This window comes from Cebidichthys violaceus, unplaced genomic scaffold (assembly GCF_023349555.1).
Source record: "Cebidichthys violaceus isolate CVI_PGR_0920_01 unplaced genomic scaffold, fCebVio1.0.p SCAF_12, whole genome shotgun sequence".
Lineage (NCBI taxonomy): Eukaryota > Metazoa > Chordata > Actinopteri > Perciformes > Stichaeidae > Cebidichthys > Cebidichthys violaceus.
Window position 1 is genome coordinate 9,936,415 of NW_027176285.1, and position 21,116 is coordinate 9,957,530.

The 21,116-nt window shown below is 41.6% G+C and overlaps 1 protein-coding gene across 7 annotated transcripts in view; it reads left to right on the top strand.

Moving 5' to 3' along the window:
- Positions 1-20,645, top strand: part of rgs3a (regulator of G protein signaling 3a) — a 127,102-nt gene extending 106,457 nt beyond the window's left edge. For 5 of the 7 annotated variants that reach the window (XM_068706284.1, XM_068706285.1, XM_068706287.1 and 2 more), the window contains 5 exons: positions 6,510-6,580; positions 15,859-15,960; positions 17,137-17,198; positions 18,178-18,344; positions 18,461-20,645. In XM_068706284.1, the coding sequence (XP_068562385.1) occupies positions 6,510-6,580; positions 15,859-15,960; positions 17,137-17,198; positions 18,178-18,344; positions 18,461-18,661 (603 nt within the window). In that variant the 3' untranslated portion in view covers positions 18,662-20,645. Of the gene's footprint in view, positions 1-6,509; positions 6,581-10,956; positions 11,118-14,439; positions 15,527-15,858; positions 15,961-17,136; positions 17,199-18,177; positions 18,345-18,460 lie in introns of those variants that run through there. The other 2 variants (XM_068706290.1, XM_068706291.1) reach the window with 2 other exon arrangements.
- Positions 20,646-21,116: the final 471 nt, after the last annotated feature.

Genomic DNA, 21,116 nt, shown 5'->3' on the forward strand with positions numbered 1-21,116 from the left:
GAATTATATTTACACACCATGGTTTTTTAAAGTACACCATCTGCCTATTTATTGTTTAATTTAGCAGATGCTCCGTCTCTGTCATCGGTCCGCTGTCATGGCTACTACAGTGCATCTTTGCTTCATGTGCACAGACAATGTGGCCACAACATGAAGTTGTAAAATTATTCATGCTTAACCAATTAGTGTTGAAGATTTTTTTGAATAGCGACAGGAGGTACTAGAGGTTTTAGGTGCAGCAAATGCAGTTACAGTTCTTATGTCGCATAAGATGTTGCAGCTGTTTTTTCTTGCTGCTGTAATTGAGTCAAAATGTGTAAATTGCAAAAACGTTTTCCTGCAGACGGTTTTATAAAAGGAGCCATTGTCCAAATTAATTGCACAAAGTATTTTACCTGTCTTTGTTCACAGCTCTGCGGGTCTCCTGAATCGTTGAGTAGATAAAACTAATTATTCAAGGTGAAAAAAGCTCATGAAATGTTCATACCCGCTCATACCCAAATGTGTCACTCTCAGAATTTTGTGGCTAGTTTTGGGCCAGATAGGACTGATTTCATCATCTGAGAAACATTAAACACTTCAAACTGATTCACCTTAATTATTTTAGCTGTTCTATAAAACAATCTGCTGTGTTGGATGCTGCAGCATAATAAGTTGTTAACATGAGTCTCACAGTCACACATAAAACAGAGGGTGATAACTGACTGTGATTCACATCTCGTCCCATGCCAAACTAACCTACTGTTGTATATTACTCATTGTCAGATCATTGAAGATAGAGAAGGAGGTTGAGGGTGAACAGAAGGCAGGAATTAAATGATGTGAAAAAATCTTAAATATAAAACATTTTAAATGATTCATGGTTCTGGTGACTACATATGAATGTGCAAGTAGGATTCAAGATAACCAACTACATTACGACCGACATTGTCTGCATACCAAATAGCGAATGCATCCAGTGAATTCAAATTCTGCAGTCTGGTTTGAAAAGTCATATGGAGACAATCATTGGAATTATTTCTTCCTTGTGCATTTTATGGGTTCCATGTCTTGATAAACATGCCACTTTGGTTAAGACTGCTCTGAACCTTATTCCCTTTCTTTAATAGTAGAAGGTGGAAGTAGATACAGAGAGAAGATCATTAGCCAACAAATGTTTTTCTTTGTTTTCTCACAGATATTACCCTCACAAATGTTCTTATGAACATAAGGTTTAAATCACATTTAACCACATTATTTCCTGGTTATTGCTGTACAAGCCCTGCAAGTGCAGTACACATCACTGCAAAAGAATTGTACCAAACCTTGTGTAATTATATGTTTCACTTGAGTAGTACATTCAAAAAATGCAATATTAACTTAAAATCCAATGTGGGAAAAGCGTAAAATTGTTATAGCATTTACAGTATCTTCTTTAATCAGCCATCGTATCAAAAGTAAATGCAACTACTTGCATTCAGCATAATGCAAACATCAATTGAGGCTGAGATGTGCAGACGTTATCATTGAGAAGGCTCCAACAGACTAATAATATTACAAATATGATTAAATAATATTCAAATCAAAGTTTGGCATCACAGCTGCATTAACTCGGATCAGGAGCAGGGTCATGATGCCAGGTTGAATGGCGTTACTGTGTCAGTCCAAAATGAGTATGAAACACACACACACACACACAGTAGTTGAGTAGTAGAGCCACACAATGGTAGGAAACTACAGTAACATTTAGCACCAATCCATGGCTGAACTAAACAAAATGGGAGATTGTCTGCGGTCCCCATAACATTGTTCAGACGCCAGCGCGTCAATTTGTTTTCAAATAAGAGAAGAAACAGTGGAACGAGAATGAAGGAAGTGGCCCGAGGGAGGTCTGATGAAGAAACGCAGCCAGGGTTGAACTGGTGAGAAGAAGTTTAAACACACAAAGGCCAGGATTCATTTCTTCACCTCTGGGGTTTTTATGTTGTTGGAGGATTTGGAGTCGGGGTAAAGAATGTTTCAGAGCTTAGAATATTGTTCCTACAGTGTGTTTGTTAGTGCAGAGCACAACTGAAGAATGTACAGTTTGTTGAGACAAAGACGGGCAAATTGTCCTTGTCTTGTTGGGGAATAGCAGTCCGTTGGTGTTCCAAACTTCTCTCACAACCTCACACCCTATTCTCCCTTGGCTTCGGCTAAACAGGCTCACGTGGCTTTCATGTTATCATGTTACCAGGTCACGTGCATATGAACATTTTTTAACTTACTTTAGCATTGCCAGAAACGTGTTTGCCCATATGTTTGCTTTCACACGTGCACACATAGGACCGTAGGAATGCCGACAAAGACACATGTGCAACACACATGCAGCCAGTTTAAACCTTTATCTGTGTATCTGCACAGCCATCCCACAGCCCTTAATGATGTGTCAACATCTGCACCCCATGTCTCGGGGGCTATAATGTCGTGTGGTCTTTGGCAGATTCCGTGTTTTCTTTACTGTCTTCAGTGAGGCATGTGAGGAGTCTATACACATGAGCATGCACACACACACACAAACAAACACACACTGGGCTATTTTTAGAAAAGACTTATGCTCCACAGGTTATTGCCAGGCAGTCTGTGTGTGTGTGTGTGTGTGTGTGTGTGTGTGTGTGTGTGTGTGTGTGTGTGTGGTGTCTAAGTCTCTTTTGTGTTTGGGGGTCCCAGGAGGGGGAGAAAAATGTAAACATAGAAGCCTGAGAACAGTCCTGAAGATTTAACAACAACAAAAATACTATACAATGATTGACATTAATCTGATCTGAGATGCCTTTGTTTATTGCACATGGAGGCTGATTTTTAACTATTCTACGTTTTGCATCTAGCCCTGTTAGAGGCTGTTATACAGTGTTAGGCAGGTAGTGATTAGATGACCCCTCTCGCGTATAATTTAATCAATGTGTTCCTGTAGTTTTCACCCTCACAAGAAATTAATTAAAAGGAAGCTGGAAGGGCATTTTGATTCGGTATTAAATCATGGAGTTGTAATTTGAAGACACTTTTTAACTGACAAGATGCAGTCTTGTATCTTGATTTGTGGTTCTGCTCTCAGACGTAGACAGGAGGTTTGGCAGTGTGTGTGTGTGTGTGTGTGTGTGTGTGTGTGTGTGTGTGTGTGTGTGTGTGTGTCTGTGCATGCGTGACTGAGAGATAGGAGTAAAGTAAATGCCTTTCATATGTCTTTCAGGTTGCAGAAATATTTTATGATTAATATTGGCCACAGCTTTTTTCACTGCTTCAGCTTGGATACCATCCACGTTGTTCTTACCTCTGCAGATGTGGTCAGTAATGGGTCTGTATTAGTGCATTCAAACATTGCCTGCTTTACATTATGATTCTAACAATGTACCCAATTGGTCACTTACTAATACTAGTTGTAGCAAGAAAGCAGAAACATTTCACTCTGTGTGTGTGTGTGTGTGTGTGTGTGTGTGTGTGTGTGTGTGTGTGTGTGTGTGTGTGTGTGTATCTCGTCCAGCTGGAACATAGCATTCTGGTGTGAATGAGCATCCATTCCTTACATGCAGGCAGCTAGTCGAGCAGAGGCTGACCCAGCAAGCAGACAATCCCCCTCTGATGTCCAACGGCCACACAGCTTCATTTCTTCTGCTGATACCTCTGAATAATCCTGTCCTGAGGGCTACATCAGGACAAACGTCTCTGGAGAGGGCAAAAGTCTGGGCTGTTTTCCAATTGGTCTTTGTGGTTTCAGGGTAAAAAAGCCTGGCTGATGGCTCCATAGGGGCTGGGACCCTGTTGTGCGGTTCCCGTCAAGATTACTGATTTGATTTTTATGTCTCTCATGACCCTCAATGACTTAATCCCTGCTCATGTAAACTAATATGACCTGTGTTTGTAGCTGTTTTTGATAAAGTGATGTGGTTACTTCTACAGATGGAGGATGTATATCAAATATAACTGATTTTATAATAGATTTTAAATTTGATAACATTTGAAGAGATATAGTACAAGGCTATTCTAGAGAGTGAGTGACTACCTGTTGTTAACACACACACACACACACACACACACACACACACACACACACACACACTGTACAGTACATTTTAACGTGTCTTATCATCCACCAAACAGCAGCTCTAATAATATATTGTTTCTGCTCTTAGCTTGTACTTATTTTTAGACAGCTCCTACATAACAAACTCATTCACCTTTCACAGTCAACTGTGACTTCTGTCAGAAAGAGCAGAGTGCATCGGCATACTATTATATCCACTGCTGCTGTTATAATTAGTAGTCCTACTTTATCCATTATTATTCTGCTTACTACTCTCATTATATGAATTATTTATGTCATATGCATTGGATGTGTTGTGTTGTTCATTCTGTACACATCTATTGCACTTCTGTACATCCTGGGAGAGGGAGCCCTCCTCTGTGTTTCTCCCTAAGGTTTCTTCCTTCTTTTTTTTTTCTCCCCATTAAAGGGTTTTTTTGGGGAGGTTTTTCCTGTACCGATGTGAGGGTCCGGGGGCAGCTCATAAAGCCCCCTGAGGCAAATTTGTGATTTTGGACTTTTTGACAAAATAAATTGAATTGAATTGAATCGGTTGGCACCAGGTGAAGTAGGGTCAATAACACGTTTGATATTTTATGCAAAAGCAAAATTAAATTTAGCGAATGATGAAACGATTGACAGCGATGACAGAAAGCCGTGACATGATCAATGTTTTATAATTCATGTCTCATAGAGCAATTTCATCATTAACCAGGTCCGACAACAATGCAAATGCACAACAGGATATTACTTTGTGCAGCTGCTTTATGTAGGGTGGCTCAACATAAATTAATGTGTAATACAGGATATGTTTGCTCATGCGGGCTAAGCGTTATTGTTTGCATACAATAATAGTCTCACAAACTCAACGTGCACATTTGCACTGTATTCATGCACAATTGGGCTCACAAAGGCATTCACACAAATGCACCTGCATATGTTTATGTCTTATCATATTAGTGAGGACCCACATTGATGTGATGCATTTTTAGCCTCTAATCATAACTTTACAGAAAATGACAAGCCTTAATTTAGTATTTTAACCTTAAAGGACTGGTTTGACATATTGGGAAGTGCGCCTATTTAATGTTGTTGCTGAGAGTTAGCTGAGAAGATCGATATCTCTTATATGTGTCTGTTGAATATGAAGCTACAGCCAGGGTGCGATTAGCGTAGCTTAGCATTAAGACTGGAACAGCTGCCCTGGGATTTTCTCGTCTAACTCTCAGAAAGAAAGCAAATATGCTTATTTCCCAAAATGTCAAGCTGTTTCTTGAAAAGACGTACTTACACAAAATCGTATCTTTTGACTCAACACTCAGGTTTCTGTAAAAAGTTTGTAGCTTCCTCGCGGATGGAGAACAACAGCTGTGGTCAGCCTGAAGTCAAGCACTTAAAATGGATGCCAATGGCAAAAAGGGTTTAAAGACGTGTGGAAATAGTACATGTGGTTTGTTATGTCACTAGACGTTGGGACCTTTGGGGTTTGAGAGGTTGTTAGAGATACTTGGAATCCATTATGACTGAATTCAAGCTGTTGTTGTCTCTCAATTTGGGAAACCTACAAACGTTACAGCCGACTTTAAAGCCTGCAGGGGGTGAGTGTTTTGGGATAGAGTCTCACTCTAACCTCAAAACAAAACCTTGTAGAAGTGGACAGCCAAAAAATGTCCTACATTTTCCAAAAGGTCCTTGCTGTGAAGGTTGAAACTCGGGTCCCACAAAGATAAAGAACATTACACCATGCGTTACCAACTGTGGCCAGTATCTAGCTCAGATTTAACTGAGTGTTCCTGTAATACAATAGCTCATTATTTAGAGCCACACACACACACACACACACACACACACACACACACACACACACACACACACACATACAATGGGGCAGCTTCAGGCCATCAGATTAGTGGAGATTGACCCTTTCCCCACCCTGCAGCCACTTCCCTTTTACTCTGAACCAATCAAAATGGTGGGTTGGCAGAAAGTGTAATGTGAAACCTGGGGTCTTGGCTCAACACTTCAAACCTAGGGCACAGTTGGAGGCCAGCAGAAACAACAGCCGGAGTCTTTCACACTCTCTCACTCTCACAGATTTTCCGTACTTTGTTATACCCTGTTTACAAACACCATCTGCTGCATACACACAGTCAGTTGTATTCAGCAACACACACCTCTGAGAGCATTGCCTTATGGGAGTTACACTGTGGACTGCTGCTATGGATTAATGATTTTGCTGGCTGGCTGTGTGTGTGTGTGTGTGTGTGTGTGTGTGTGTGTGTTATGGACTGGACTAGGCTCGGTCTAGCCTAACGGGACACACTGAGGACTCTCTAGCTTACAGTATTAGCCAATTTAGCTGGCCATTGCCTGTTGGAGCTAGCTGAAGCTATCTGCATGAGGCTACAGGGCCCTCTTTCTGTGTGAAGGGTGGATGATGCAGTGTGTGCTCTCCTTCGTCTTCCCTCAGCTGAGCTCCGGATCCCCCTGTAGCTGTGAGGTCAGCCCCGAAGGAACAAAGAAGAAGAAATCCAAGAACCTGTAAGTACATACATGAAGCAGTTTTTGGGTGTTTCCTGTCTGCAGTTGCTTTCATTTTCACCATCTGCTCATTTGGGAAAATCGTTATCAATAAATAGCATGTTTTTCCCCCTCCTGAATATGGATTCTAACCTCTAACAATGTTAAATCATTTTTAGGAATACAATGCTTTGCCTTTTAGGTTTTAGAATAAGAATGAATTATTTATGTGTGAGAAAGAGGAGGAAAGAGAGTGAGTGAGAAGCAGCACAATAGATCAATCCTTCATAGTCCCGACAACTACAAAAGCATTCACCTCTTCTGTTTTCAATGCTCAGTCATAGACCTTTTATTCCCATGCTAATTATCAACATGTGTATCCAGTGAAAGGGTAAAAATTTCACACCTGCTTTAACATCCATTATTTCAAAAGGATGTCTTTTACTCTTGTCCAAGCTAATGGTGAATGTTAATGACCTGTCTCAGAACATGTGTGTGTGTGTGTGTGTGTGTGTGTGTGTGTGTGTGTGTGTGTGGGGGGGGGGGGGGGGGGGGGGGGGGACTAATTGAGACATCTGGACTTATTCTGACTAGTTAGTATAGGTGTGATTGGATTAGTGGACTGACGATGTCAGGACATATCCAAGCCATAATGGCTAAATTTAAAACCTTGCCATTTCCTCTCTATTTGGGGTAATTTAATCAATATCAATTTAGGGAGATTGAAAATATGTCTTCTTTTTTTCTTTAATGGTGCATACAAACATATTTCCCATAATGACTGTCTGTGCAATACCTGCACAAGTTCACAGAGCTGCAAAATGCAGAAGCAATGTTTTAGGCTTACGGTAGCTGTGAAAGCTAATCATCCAACGCTGATCATCATCAACTTAATTAAGTGGCAAATGATGTGTGTGCTGCTGATGAGTGTGGGGCCATATGGATGTCTCACATTCTCAGCGGTGTGAGAAGTAAGGTGTGTGTTGAGCGGGAAGAGCGTGTCGTTTGAGTGTGCGTCGACGCCTCAGTGATTCATCAGCTGTTCAATGAGCCTTATTCACGCTCCTGTTCATCAGGATGAAAGCCCATTTCACGCCGTGAGCGGCTGTCCTTGGGCCTGATAGCGGCCAATTCTTCTGCACAAGCTGTGTTTTTATGGTGTTTAGTTAACCAGTAGATTAAGTGATTAAGATTCCACAGCCTTTTTCCTGAATCCAGAGTATTTTGCCTTTCTGTCAGCTGCTGCAAACAGCTTCAGACCAGCATTGTTTGCATTAATAACACAGTCATTTAATAGCAAACAGCTATTAGTTTAAAGAAAAATAAGAACATATTTCTAAATCAATGATTCATTATTTCTCTAAGCGATTTCAAGGAGTTTTGATACACAGAATAAAAATAATTGAGGGAGTAATGACTCTGTCTAATATGTACCTGACAATTTGAGTCATGACCCCACATAGCAACTCACCTTGATAGCATTTGTTGACATAGGTCATAGGTCAGGGTTAGCAAACAGGGATTTGCTCTCTAGCAGTGTGTAAACAAACATGAATCATGAAGTTAGCTCATCTTATGTTACATATCCCTTTATCACTGCAGAGCATTCATATTTGTTTTCCACACAATCAAAACTGTTGTGAAATGAAAACCTGCAATTTCTGACTACAGTCAATACATAAAGCTACCAGACTAGTGTGCTGCTATTAACAATAGATTCATTTTTACCTCTCAAATATATTTAGTCTTTCATTTTAAAGTTGGATGAGGGATTTAAGCTAGATCTAAGAAAGTTGTATGCTCTCTGTTGACACTCTGATGCTTCTCCATTTGCATTAATACCTGTATTTGAGACAGATTTTATGAATGCGTCTGGTAAACTCTGCACATATTGCTTTTTTATAGTGGAGCAGTCTCTATCTTTTTCCTTGTCCCAGTGCAAGATGTTGATAGGTTGTAATGTTAATAACTGATTGCCTTGCCAGGTGCGGTGCTAATTACCTCAAATGGTCTCACCTGTGTTTTTTGCTATTTAAGAGGCATCTGTACTGTGTTGTGGTAACACTGATGAAGGCAGTGTAGAAGAAAGGGTTTGTCTCATGTAGAGAAAATTACTTCCATTCATTGATTGCAACCCTTTTCGGTCATCATCATTGGTTAATCACACAAGGATAAGTCACAAATCTTTACGAGCGCCCACTTCTCTTCAGGCTTCTGTGTTTACAGCCTCTGTTTCCATAAAAATCTCAATGTCACGAGCCTGCTATCTCTCATGAAGATTCTTTAATCTTGCAGTATTTGACCCATTTTCCACCATTTTTCATTATGCCACTCTGTAAACCAATACCGGGGCCAATACTCTACTCAATAATATTAAGTCACACTACTAAACATACCCTCAATACAATATCTTTCTGTGTAACTCAGAGGAATACAAACACAATATGTTTCTGCTGTAGATGGACATTTCAGACTTTCTACATAACCAAGCATGAAGGAAATGAAATATTTTTCTCCGATGTTGGGGACTGATATATAGCACATAAACGGAGCCAATAGAGCAAGTATATGGACACCAGTATCTGACATGATCAAATCATACTGAGATGCAATTTATAGCTTAAAGAAGGTACTTTGACCTTTGGCCAATGTCATTTTTAGAGATGGGGATGCAGTAATAGCACTACATTGATTTCCTCTCCTCTCAGTGTCTCTCCTGCTGTGTACAATGTGTGCTGTGTCTTGTAATGTTTTCATCTCACACTTGTGGAGTGGTCTAAGTTTGGCAATTAGTGGTAGCATCGCTGTAAACACTCTTCATGTAATCACCATAATCATAATTTGTGACAGGAAGATTGAACGAAACACATCACAATACACAATGTAAATATCCCTAGTAGAAGAAAATGTATTGCATTTTTCACTTAGAGGCGACACTTACATGTAAGAGCACATAACATCTGTCAGCACTAGTCCTCTCATGCATCATTTACTACGACAAAGACACCAGTCTGGTTACCACTCTCCTGCTCTACTTCTTTCCCCCTGTACTCTTCCTACCTTTCCACATTTTCTCACTTCCTATACTCCTTTCTTCTCCCCTTTTTGCACATTTTGCTTCCTGTGGGTCTAGCACAGCTGTTTTCCTGAAATTGTCTACATTATCTCTGCCTCTCCCCACTATATTATCATCTTTTGTTTTTACTCAGTCCAGGTGTTCTGCTTCCCCAAACAATGGCTCCCTGCAACACAATATTGCTTTTTTTCCCCATCTGGTAGTTTCCTACAAGTAGCAATAAAGCCATAAACCCATAGCACATCAACAAGTGCACCAGAGTAACATGCAGAAATGTAAATTGTTGACAGATTATTTTAAGGTTACAGGGATACCAATACTTCAGGGATTGATACTGGTATCCCACTTTGAGTCATAACGGCTGGAAACACAGACAGATTGAGAGGTCAGAGAAGAACATAGCACAACATTGAATGCCTGTGAGGTGTTTATTACACAACGTAAATTACCATCTGTGTATACGTATGTGTAAGTATATATATATATATATAATATATATATATATATATATATATATATATATATATATATATATATACATCTATTTATATTGACACACAAAAAACAATACTGGCGTCCAAATAAAATGGGGAATCTGCAGCTTCCTGTATTTGCTTATATATATATACATATATATGGATATATGCATATATATTTCACACATTCTTCTTGCTTGTCAAAAACTATTTTCCGCATTACCCACAATGCAATTTAACCGCCAACAGTTCAACAAAGTGTTTTCTGTAGCTGCCATAGCCCCGACGTGTTGTTCCATTTTTAAGGATTCTGTAGCCTATGGTACATCTTCAGGGCAACACACATCCATGAATACAGCTTTAGGTCTTCTAGTTGAGGTTATGCTACCCTCAGACATTGTATCTAGAAGAACACAAGACACATTGAAAAGCTTTTTTCAAGTTTATCCATTTTGAGTTATTGATTGAGGATATTAGATTAAACTAATCTGTTAAATTAAGCAAGCATCCAGTGCAGAAACTACAACATAGATCATATGATATTTTGATGTGTGTGAAGTCTTTCTTTTAGCCTGGCATAGCAGTTTTAACACAGAGCTCTACTGCTGCTTGTCGTCTGGGACAGATGAACAGATCATTACAGTAGTCAAGTCAACTTGTTTTGCCAAAAAGACAAATGTCATCTCCACTTACTAACCCATAAAACTAAAAGAAAAAACACCCAGGCCCCAGAGGAAGGAATCTGTCCTCTCTAAACACTGCGTGGTGATTGGGTGAGCCCAGGGTCCGCCTTCCCCAGACCCCCCCGGACTATATAAAGCTCCACCACATCCTCTCAGAGGTTAGAGGAATGTGATTGTCAAACAAACCCCTGGGCCCCGAGCACCGGCACTCCTGACACACGCTTACATGCAGTCTAATTTCTGCACCCAACAAGTGAACCTGCGTACAGGCTGGCACCCATGTTTCACACTATGGTTGATTTCTCAGAGAAGTACCTGGAAAGGTAAGAGCAAGGCAGTGGATGTGTGTGTGTGTGTGTGTGACTGTGTGTGTGTGTGTGTGTGTGTGTGTGCGTGTGTGTGTTTGTATGGTTCATCTGCACTTTGATTATCAGGAATTAGAATCAGAAGGCAAGGTAAGCAAAGCGTGGATGGGGGCTGTCTTGGTCTCCACAGGAATCAATGCTTTCAAGCTGTAGGAAGCTATTTGACCTCTACATGGATCTCATTCTCGCAGGGAGGGAGAAGAAACCCCCGAGAGGCTGAAGCGCTCAAACTATTTTGGAGGAAGCAGCTTTAAGTTCTAACTTGAGGCTGCCCCTTTTTCTTATTATACACAGCCTGGATTTCAGGAATAGGATTGCTCTTGTGGTCTGTGTGGGTAGGAAGGTGAGTTAGCTCAGAAATAGAGCTCTTTTTTGGTCTTGATTGAGCGAGACTGTGAATGAAATCATATTTATGGACGGAATTTAGGACAATTCCCTTTTTCATTCTTCTTCTAGGAATATGGCGGAGTGACTTATCTCAATGTCATAAGGGAACCGTATAGATTATCCTCTCTCTTTCTTACGAGTTCCTGTATGTGCCTAATGCTTTTGTTTTCATCACATCTCTGGACTGTTTTGTCTGTGAAGAAAGTACGAGAGAAACACTCACAGTTTGTTCCCGTATCTTTTTAGACAGAGCCCAAACAGTATAAATGTTATTTGAAATGTAGCAGACACACTGACACAACCCTTGACCCGTTATACTCACACAGATGCACAAACAGAGCCACAGTGCTGTTTGTGTGGCTTGTCCAGTATTCACTTCACTGGCACACAGCCTTCTGTAAATAGAGAGTGGCAGAGGGAATAAAAACATGGTTGAACCTTGCACTGCTGCTCTCACCATCTGTATTTCAGTTGCTCTATTGAGCCCATCGCTGTACCCCAAATCTCACAGGTCAAGCTTTACAAAAGGGTGGACTTCTATCATTGTGGGGAGCTAAGCCTCATGGAGCAAACAACAAAAGTGGGATGAAGTGGAGCAGTGGATTTTGGCTTGTGCTTGCATGGTACATTGTGATCTGCAGTGTGTCTGTCTGCGGCTCTCGACCATGTGCTCCCAGAGCCTTTCCCTGGGAGTGCGGCCTACTTTTCAGAACACCAGGAATAGCCAGCAGGGTGCTATTAGTGCGTCTAATGTGAGCCAAGCAAAGAGGGAATAAAGAGTATGGAAACCTGCGGGTAATTGCGGATCCAAAGACCTCTCGCTCCTTCACTCGAGCACACAAAGCGCTCTCTCTTAAACAGACAGTCAGGCGTGTGTACGCGTTATGCCGGCGTTGCAAACATGGGTAGCTGTACAAGTGTGTTCGTGGGGCGGTGGAGCGTACATTTCTGTGTGGCAGCGTGTTCGATCAAAGATCATGTTAATTTGCTAATCCTTTAAAGAGCATGTGTCAGTCTTTGAGCGGGTTAGGTTAAGTGCAGGGGTCAATGTATGTGATAAATCAAATGTGTGATGCAGTACATTTCTAATGGTGTTAATGCTGGGGAGCTATTAGCCGATACAGTAAAGTATTACTATCAACTTCAAATACAGAGGTGATCAAAGTAAGAGACTATGAGAAGCACCATTAGCACATAAAGAGCAGAAGTGCAAAGAGCATGAGGTACAGTATCCTTGACGTTCCTCTAGAAATAGATTCAAGTACAAGACTGCTTTTCATCTCTGATATTGAGCAGAACTGATAAGGAAGTATCTGTAACTGCTTTCTGGCCTTGGTGGTTTTGAAGAGGGCTTCATCTCTTTTTTTAAGTCTTAGTTAAGGATTTTGGATTTCACCCAATGAAGCTTTACTCAACATGCTAATAGTGTGTCCCCTTTGGTTTTAGCTGATATTGCAAATCTCTGGTGCTATAACAATGCAAATGTCTACGTCTGGAGGACACAGACACCACTGGAAGATGACGAATGTGTCTGCCCACATCGAGGGAGGAGTATTATGTGGACCCTCCTTTAAAGTTGGAGTTTCTGTTGACTCCCATTCAGCTAATAACCACACAGGCAGTTTCATTTATGGATGTGTCAGTTGAGTGTCTCACACCTCCTGCAGCTAACAATGCAGACTTACAAAAGAAAGTGTCTCTGCAGTCTGTGTTGCCAGTGTGTAGTGCTTTAAAAGAGGCGGTTATGTATTGTGTAAAAAGGATCAGAAATAGTGCTGTATTTGAGTTTCTGAAAATAAGTGGAGGGATAAAACATGGCATGATGTAAGCTCAAGTTGTTTCCAGTGTTGACAGACACCAACTTTTGGGTGGAGAAGAATGCCCTGTAATTAATCTGTGCTGTTTGTGTTTGCAATATCCATTGACACCCACATGGTGGCAGGATAGAAACATACATTTCTCTTAAAATGTTTCTATGACATCATTGTCGCATCATACCCATGCAGGCTCAGCAGACATATATAATAAAGAGGTTTTTTTACCAGGCCAACAAAATATATGCCAGCCCTTATAAAATACTTTTCTCCCTCACATGCACTGGCAAGACAAAGACTTTTAGCTAACACATGCACAGCTCAAGACCTAATTGCCTTGAGTGCAACCTAAAAATAGAACAATCTAATGAATCCGGCTCTGATGTTACGAGTTTATTTAACAGCAGGGTAGTTTTTATTTGCGTGATAATGTCCTTCAGGCTGGCAAGTGTGAGCTATTCACAGGGATACGGCATTAGAGCACCCTGTTGTTTCCGATGAAAGAGAGGCCTGAATTATGTTCAGCATCTGGTTCAAGCCTGCTTCATACACTCATGTTATTTCAATCAATGGATGAGTCATCGCTTCACCAGGGATGCTGTATGGACGTTTAGGTATTACATAGGATTAGATGTGGAATTAATTTTGAATAATTTAAGTCTTTTTTGATCTCTCTGCTGTTTCGTTATCAATTTTGGGAATTTCTATTTTTCCCTTGCCTGTGATAAGAAAAAAACCGTCCACGTAGCTTTTTCTAGATCCACACCATTTATGCTTTTACTTTTTTATATTTATTGGTATTACATTCATTTGTTACCCATTTTGCAGTTCCACTCTCCTGAACCTCACAAATTTGTTCAAAAAGGCCTCTTGTGGCGCTCTGCGTCAACTAAAGTAATCTGCATCAACTGAACCCAAACCCGAAACACACCCAAATCAATATGTCCACAAAAGTCACACTCATCCCGATTTTAAAGGAGCTATTCAGCTACTGCTGCCAACAGCTCATACAGTCATGTTGTGTCATGTTTATGGTCATGTTTCTACCTTTCCTGTCCAGCGGCAGTTGGAAAAACTCACATCAGACAGCTGACTGTGTTCTCTGTTCGGCTCGGCGGCCGCGTTGTGTGACTGTCTCACATTTATGCATGCATAAATTAGCTCCCTCCCACTTCCCATCACACACACATGCACACACTGGTGGAGACTGGGAGTTTTCCAACACCTGTGACTGGCATGAAAGCACCAGTGAAGTGGGCATGAGTTGGCACAGACGCAGGGGGGTTCTTTGAAGTGTCTGTGTGGGTGTTCTTTCAACCCCCTTCTAGTATGTGTTCATGTACAGTGTTTGTGCTAATCCGCAGTTGTGTGTTCTTCCAACCCCCCCTGTGTGTATTCATGTTTGAACGATAAGTGTCTATAACTGGAAGCCTTGTGTCTTAATTTGGGGTGTACATGCTCTCCTGGGGGCTGCCGGCTGGCAGTGGCACAGCCTGCAGTGATTAGGGCCAGCGAGCGCACACTGCCGTGCTGCATTATTAGCGGGCCAGCCAATCCACAGTGGAAATCAAAAGCAGGGACTCAGGAAATGGGTGTTGAGTGAGGTCACATCCCAATGAGGCAGCACGTGCTCCAGGTCGGGAAAAGCCAGGACACGCACCATGGGATTATGGGAATGCGCAGGATTCTGAAGGAACCCATGGGGACTGAGGATTGGTGTATCACCTTGTGTGGGATTTAAGGTGGCGCATGTGCAGCTGGAGGTATGTGTGTGTGTGTAAGATGGTTAGAAGAAGGTGAAACAGGTGAGGTGGGCGGTCAGGGGGATTTCGGATGCTGCTGCTGGAGGGAAGCACAGGAGTGAGGAGGTCACTGTGCCCTGTTACCTCGGCCCTGGGTCAGCTCCCTCTCAGCAACCCCTCTAGGCACATGGAGAATGGCGTGATGAAACAGAGGAGTGAGGATTGAGTCTCTCTCCTCCTTCTCTGCCACATTCGCTCAGTCCCCGCCGAGGAACCTGCCAGGGACGCATCTATAGGAGAGACTGTTAGCGATATTAGATTGACAGGCGAGACACTGACACGAAGCGAGGAAAGGGAGCTTGACATCCGCCTTTTGGAAAAGCTCTGTCCCACCATACCAACATACCTGGCTGAAGACTAAAATGTACACAACAAGACATGTATTTTCATCTTTTCTGGCTTTTGTGGGTTTGATTTTCATGTGGATTTACAGTGCTGAAGAACTTAATTGGTGATTCCCATGCCTTGGATTGTTTTAATTGTGGACGTTGGACTTGGACTCAACACACTTTCTTCTTTTTTCTGTTTTTGTCCACCTCCGCTATCTACTTTACCATTCCTTTCATCCTTATTCCATTTTCCCCCTTGTCCTGCCTCGACATCCCCCCTCCTTCTGTATTCATAAATCTTTCTTTCACTCATCTCTCTCTTGCCAACTCTCTCCCTCTTTCTCTCTTCACTCTTCCCTTCACCCAGGGCCAAAGACATGAAGAATCGGCTGGCTTTCCTGCGGAGGAGGAATGAATCCCCAGGAAGCAACCCAGCCAGCAAGTTAGACAAATCTATGAAGTCAGTCAAGTAAGTGGCCACTTCCTGACAGCATGTGCATGTGGGTGTGAGTGAGACTGTGTTCCGGGTCTCGCCACCACTGGTGATGACCTGGCCTTTGGAGGACATGTGGGCAGTAGCACGGATAGGAGTGTGCTTGTAATGTATGACATTAATAAAAGGCATGAGCGCATCTTTGTGTAACTATGTCACATCTGACGGAGGGAGAGTGGATATCATTTTAAATTATAGGGAAAAAACTAATAAAATATATTTGTGTCAAATATCATAAACAAAGTATCAGAGATCAAGATATTTCTGACAGTTTCCATGTCGCTTACTTTAGCGATTGCAAATGACTTCACAAAAAGCTATAACAAATGCTGTATACTTTGTATACATTCTTAACATTTGGTCCCAGGCAGCCATAGTTAATGTCCTCTGTGGAATTACATTAAAATATCAATATCATAGATTTTTGTGTTAACATTTCCCTCATATCATGACACTATAAACGTGGTCGTGCACTTTGCCAAGCAGCTGCTTCAACACACACACACACACACACACACACACACACACACACACACACACACGCGCATGTTCTGAAAGACATAACAGTTAGAGAAACAAAATTACAAATTGTTAGAGCAAATGCTATTTTCGTTGATTTGTCTGAATAAATACAACTATTTCCATCATTAAAAGACACAGACCAATATCCAAATTGACTAAAAATGTACCTGAAACTCTGCAGCAACTTTTTTCTTACTGTGTCAAATAATGTCTCAGATGTGGATTACAGTGAGATAAGAGCTGTGAAGAGGCATGATTTACAACAGGGTACAGGAAGAATGAGAGGCAGCAGGGGGCAGACAGACACTGGTGGGGGGGGGGGGGTGTATCTAAATCTGATGATACATCCCCATTGGCCGACCGGAGCCCCTCCCCTCCCGCCTTGCAACATGCATCCAGTAGGAATATAAAAGCCTACCCCCACCAGACTGGAGCAGAAAAACTCATGGCTCTCAGTGTCGTTAGCTCTCACAAAGCAGAACCGAATGAGAGGGGAAGAACAGTAGACACAGCCTAGAGTGGAAGGAAGCAACAGAGAGGGATTACCTACTTAGTTCTGCGGATGGGTCACACAATGAGAAACCTGACTGAGATGGGCTTGTTAAAGAATCGCTCTGCTTTTATCTGCAGGCCCACCCCAGAAGAAGCACTGAAATGGGGGGACTCACTTGACAAGCTGCTGACTCACAAATGTAAGTTACTTTTAATTCCTTTTTTCTCTCTTGTGTCTCTCATGTTCTCCCTCTTTTACATACATTGAAATCATCTGTCTTTTTGTTTTGATAATTTGTTCGATATGATTCAGTGCAATACTGTCTTGGCAGTGCGTGAATATAGACGTACAGTGCTTGCATGAGGTGGTGGGGGAGGGTGGTGGGCAAAGGATGTATGAATGTACTGATGTATGGATTACACACACAGTGAACAGGCAGCTTGCATCAAGTTTCCCTAATCCCAACGGACAGAGTCCATTCTTTAGTGGAGACTTGAACAGGCAACCTGCAAGTGTGTTGCTGTTTTTGTATCATCTTTCACAATTCAACCACAATCCTTTTTTAAAAGCTGATACACAGCCAGCACTACATCTGCTCCTCATTCGGCTCCGTTGGCCTCTTTATTCTCCCCCATTCCTTTCCCCCCGTCTTCCACCTCTTTCCTCACTCCTGCCTAACAGAATGAGGTAAGAGACGACCGCCTGCATTGGCTCTGCTTATCAGCGTGGGTGATTCATGGGAACGGAAAGGTGCAGACGTGAGAAGTGGGTGGACACGGCTTCCTGCTATTCTTTCTTCTGGATGCCTTCTTCCTCAAATCATTAACTGGACTGAAACTGAAGGAAAAAAAACCCCCAAAGTGCCAGAAGTAGCCCTCTTCCCCTAACACTTAAACAGTCACCTCTTTGTTCATTCACAGTGTGTGTAACAGGGGAATGCATAGCTAGTCATGCTGCAGGGTGGGTGGTGTCTAAAAGGATTTTGAGGACTTGAATATGTGCCGCGGTGTTGTTAGGGTTTTTTATGTCTAACTTTATTCCAACCACATGACTCGAATGGCCGTCACAGAGCTATTTTTGGCGCTGAAACTCTCAAGGAGCGCTTCTGCTGTGAGGTTGCCATGGCACTCAAGTCAACTCTCCTCTTGTTTATTCTCCTCCTGTCTGCTTTCCCTCAGATGGTCTGGCAGCGTTCAGAGCTTTCCTGCGCACAGAGTTCAGCGAGGAGAATCTGGAATTCTGGCTCGCATGTGAGGAATACAAGAAGGTCAAGTCGCAATCTAAGATGGCCTCAAAAGCCAAGAAAATTTTTGCAGAATACATCGCTATCCAGTCTTGTAAAGAGGTGAGTGAGAGTGCACACATCACATGGCATCAAAACAGCCTCCTCCTGCTATTTCTTCAAAGTAACAGTATCATGTTGCACTTGCCTTATACTTGTTTTATTGTTTTCCTCTGCAGGTAAATCTGGATTCGTACACCAGAGATCACACGAAGGACAACCTGCAGAATGTGACACGCTCCTGCTTTGACCTAGCACAGAGGCGGATATACGGGCTGATGGAGAAGGACTCATACCCCCGCTTCCTGCGCTCAGAACTCTACGTGGACTTAATCAACCAAAAAAAGGCCAGCTCCACTTCGACTTCATCTTCCTCATAAGAGACCCGAAGCGGATCTGAGGAGAAGAGAAACATGACGATGAGAGAGAGAAAAAAAAAGGGTCAGACTTGAAAAAAGTACAGTGGGTGGGTGGGATGTGAGGGTCTTTGTTTGCCTTTTTTTACAATTTGTTTTGTGTATGTCATCCTGTCCACTATGATTTTTTGTTGTTGTTGTTGTGGTGTGAGAGGACGCGGCAAAGCTATGGCACTGCAAAGGAATGTAGTTTACACAGTTACCAGGTGGATGGATGAATGAGTGGACTGGTGAATGGATGGATGGATGATACTAAAACTACAGAAGCCCACGAACGAGGGCTGGAGCAGGAGCTGGACGCTTGTCTGATCACTGTCTCTCATTTTTGTTGTGTCAGTCTTTTGCTCGTGTTTTTAAGTTTGTGTCCAGTTGTACTGGAGAAAAGGTGGAGTTGCTCAGAAAACCCCGCAGACATGAAGACAGTCCGGTACTGTTTTTCACTTTTTTCCCCCTTAATTTCCTCTTAAAACTCCCTCTTTAAGTCCTCTCCTTTCCTCCACCACGTTCTCTGTGAAGCCACTTCAAAGCTGTCGGTACGACACAAAGTCCTTTCTCCTTGGGTGTGTGTTTTTTTTTTTTTTTTTTTTAATCAGGCTCAAAACTGTACGGAGGGGGAAAAACAATATGTCTGATTTAAAGCTGCCGTTATGGCTCTGTTTCATACGCATCTTTGTTCAACACCTGAAACCTCTCAAAGCTTCTATAAACAGCTTTCACCTTATTCAGTTCATCACAAGACTGTGGGCAAGCGTTTAACAGGGACAGAGACGGAGACAGCGAAGGGTAAAGAACAAAGACGTACGAATAACGGACGGACTGGAGCTGTGATGAAACAGAGATATGTGTCAATCACTTTAAAAGACACATTGAAAGCCAGGGATGGAAGAAAAAGACGACTTGCTTCCTGTCTCCAAAGACTGTTTACAACAAGGAATGAAAAACTGAAGAAGAACAACAAGAAAACGTTCTGTGCAGCCAAACAACATTTCCTTTAACATTGTAGCTCATTCTGGACTAATCGAGGAAGTATTCTCAGGACATTGCCATAACAGGTTCAAGCTTGGTTTATCTTCTGTTTTTCTACACGCTCACTGTTTTTATATGCTTTAGGGTTCAAACTTGCACTCCCTAGTTCTGCTGAGCAATACACAAGAGGTTGCTCGTTTAATAGTCAGTGGACACGAGATGCTCCATGTTGTACAAAAGTTTGCCTATTTATTTAGATTAACTTGCTGGATGCTTCTACAGACACCCTCACCTCCTCTAAAGCACTCAGCTAGAAGCTCTCACTTTCCTCTTAACCACCAAACAGGTCCAATGCTGTCCTGACCTTTAAGTGCAATATTGTTTTTTTATTTTATTATTATGTTTGGGTTGTGCATTTATTTGGATGATTTTGAATTTTTATGGGGAAGACGAATGGCTTGAGCTCTGTATTAACTTTATTTGTTAAGAGAAAAAAAAAACGTATTGCTATAAGGTTGACTTACAACGTAAACTTTCAAGAACCATAAGTAGTTTAATGAATTTTAAGCAAGTGATTCTAACTGTGTTATTACCCCCTGGCAGCAGGCAGCCGGGGGGCGTTTTGGTTGTAAATATAATTCTTTAAGAAAACCATGTGATAACACATTAAAAACAAATAAAAACAAAAAACCCATAGGTCTCTGCTGGTGAATGTGGGACCCAGCTGTATTTATGTAAATATGAGAGACTCAAAACTATAAGATGACGTGTATTGTTTAAAAAAAAAGTAGGTGAGCAAGAGCAGGAGCAATCTGCTCTGTTTCCCTGGTCATACACTGCTTGTAAGGAGTTTTCTGAAATGCAATTTATCATTTTCACTGTTTACAATTCAAAATGCATCTCTTATGATAGCAAGTGAAAACAGTAGAGTACATTTGGTGTCATTGCTAAAGATAAATAAACCAACCAACTGATGAAGTAAGATGTGTTGTCTCTGGATTTTCCTCGCACTGTGCATTTGCTGATGCGTATTAGTCACAAACATGCCAAGACTGACTGATGCATTCAAGTGATCCATAAGCTCCCATGTAATGGTTAAAGAACAGACCCATGTATGAAGTCGTTGAAATGAGTAGTGACAATAACAATAGACATTTTCGCAAATGCATGTATTTGCTTCCTTGCAGAGAGATGTGAAGATTGATACCATTCACTAAATATACACATTAATCTACTGCATGTGCTTAGCTTAGCTTAGCATAGCTTATCATAAAGGCTAGCATCCCAGCACAGCTTGTTGCTCTAACACTTCCGTTTTTGTACTTAATTATCAAAGATATAATTAGTGAAATAAGCAAAACAAATATTGAACTATTCTTTTAAGTAACTGAACATTAAAAAAACATCTCGTGTAAGAAACTTCTGGTATGTTGGAACTTTAGTTATATCTTTT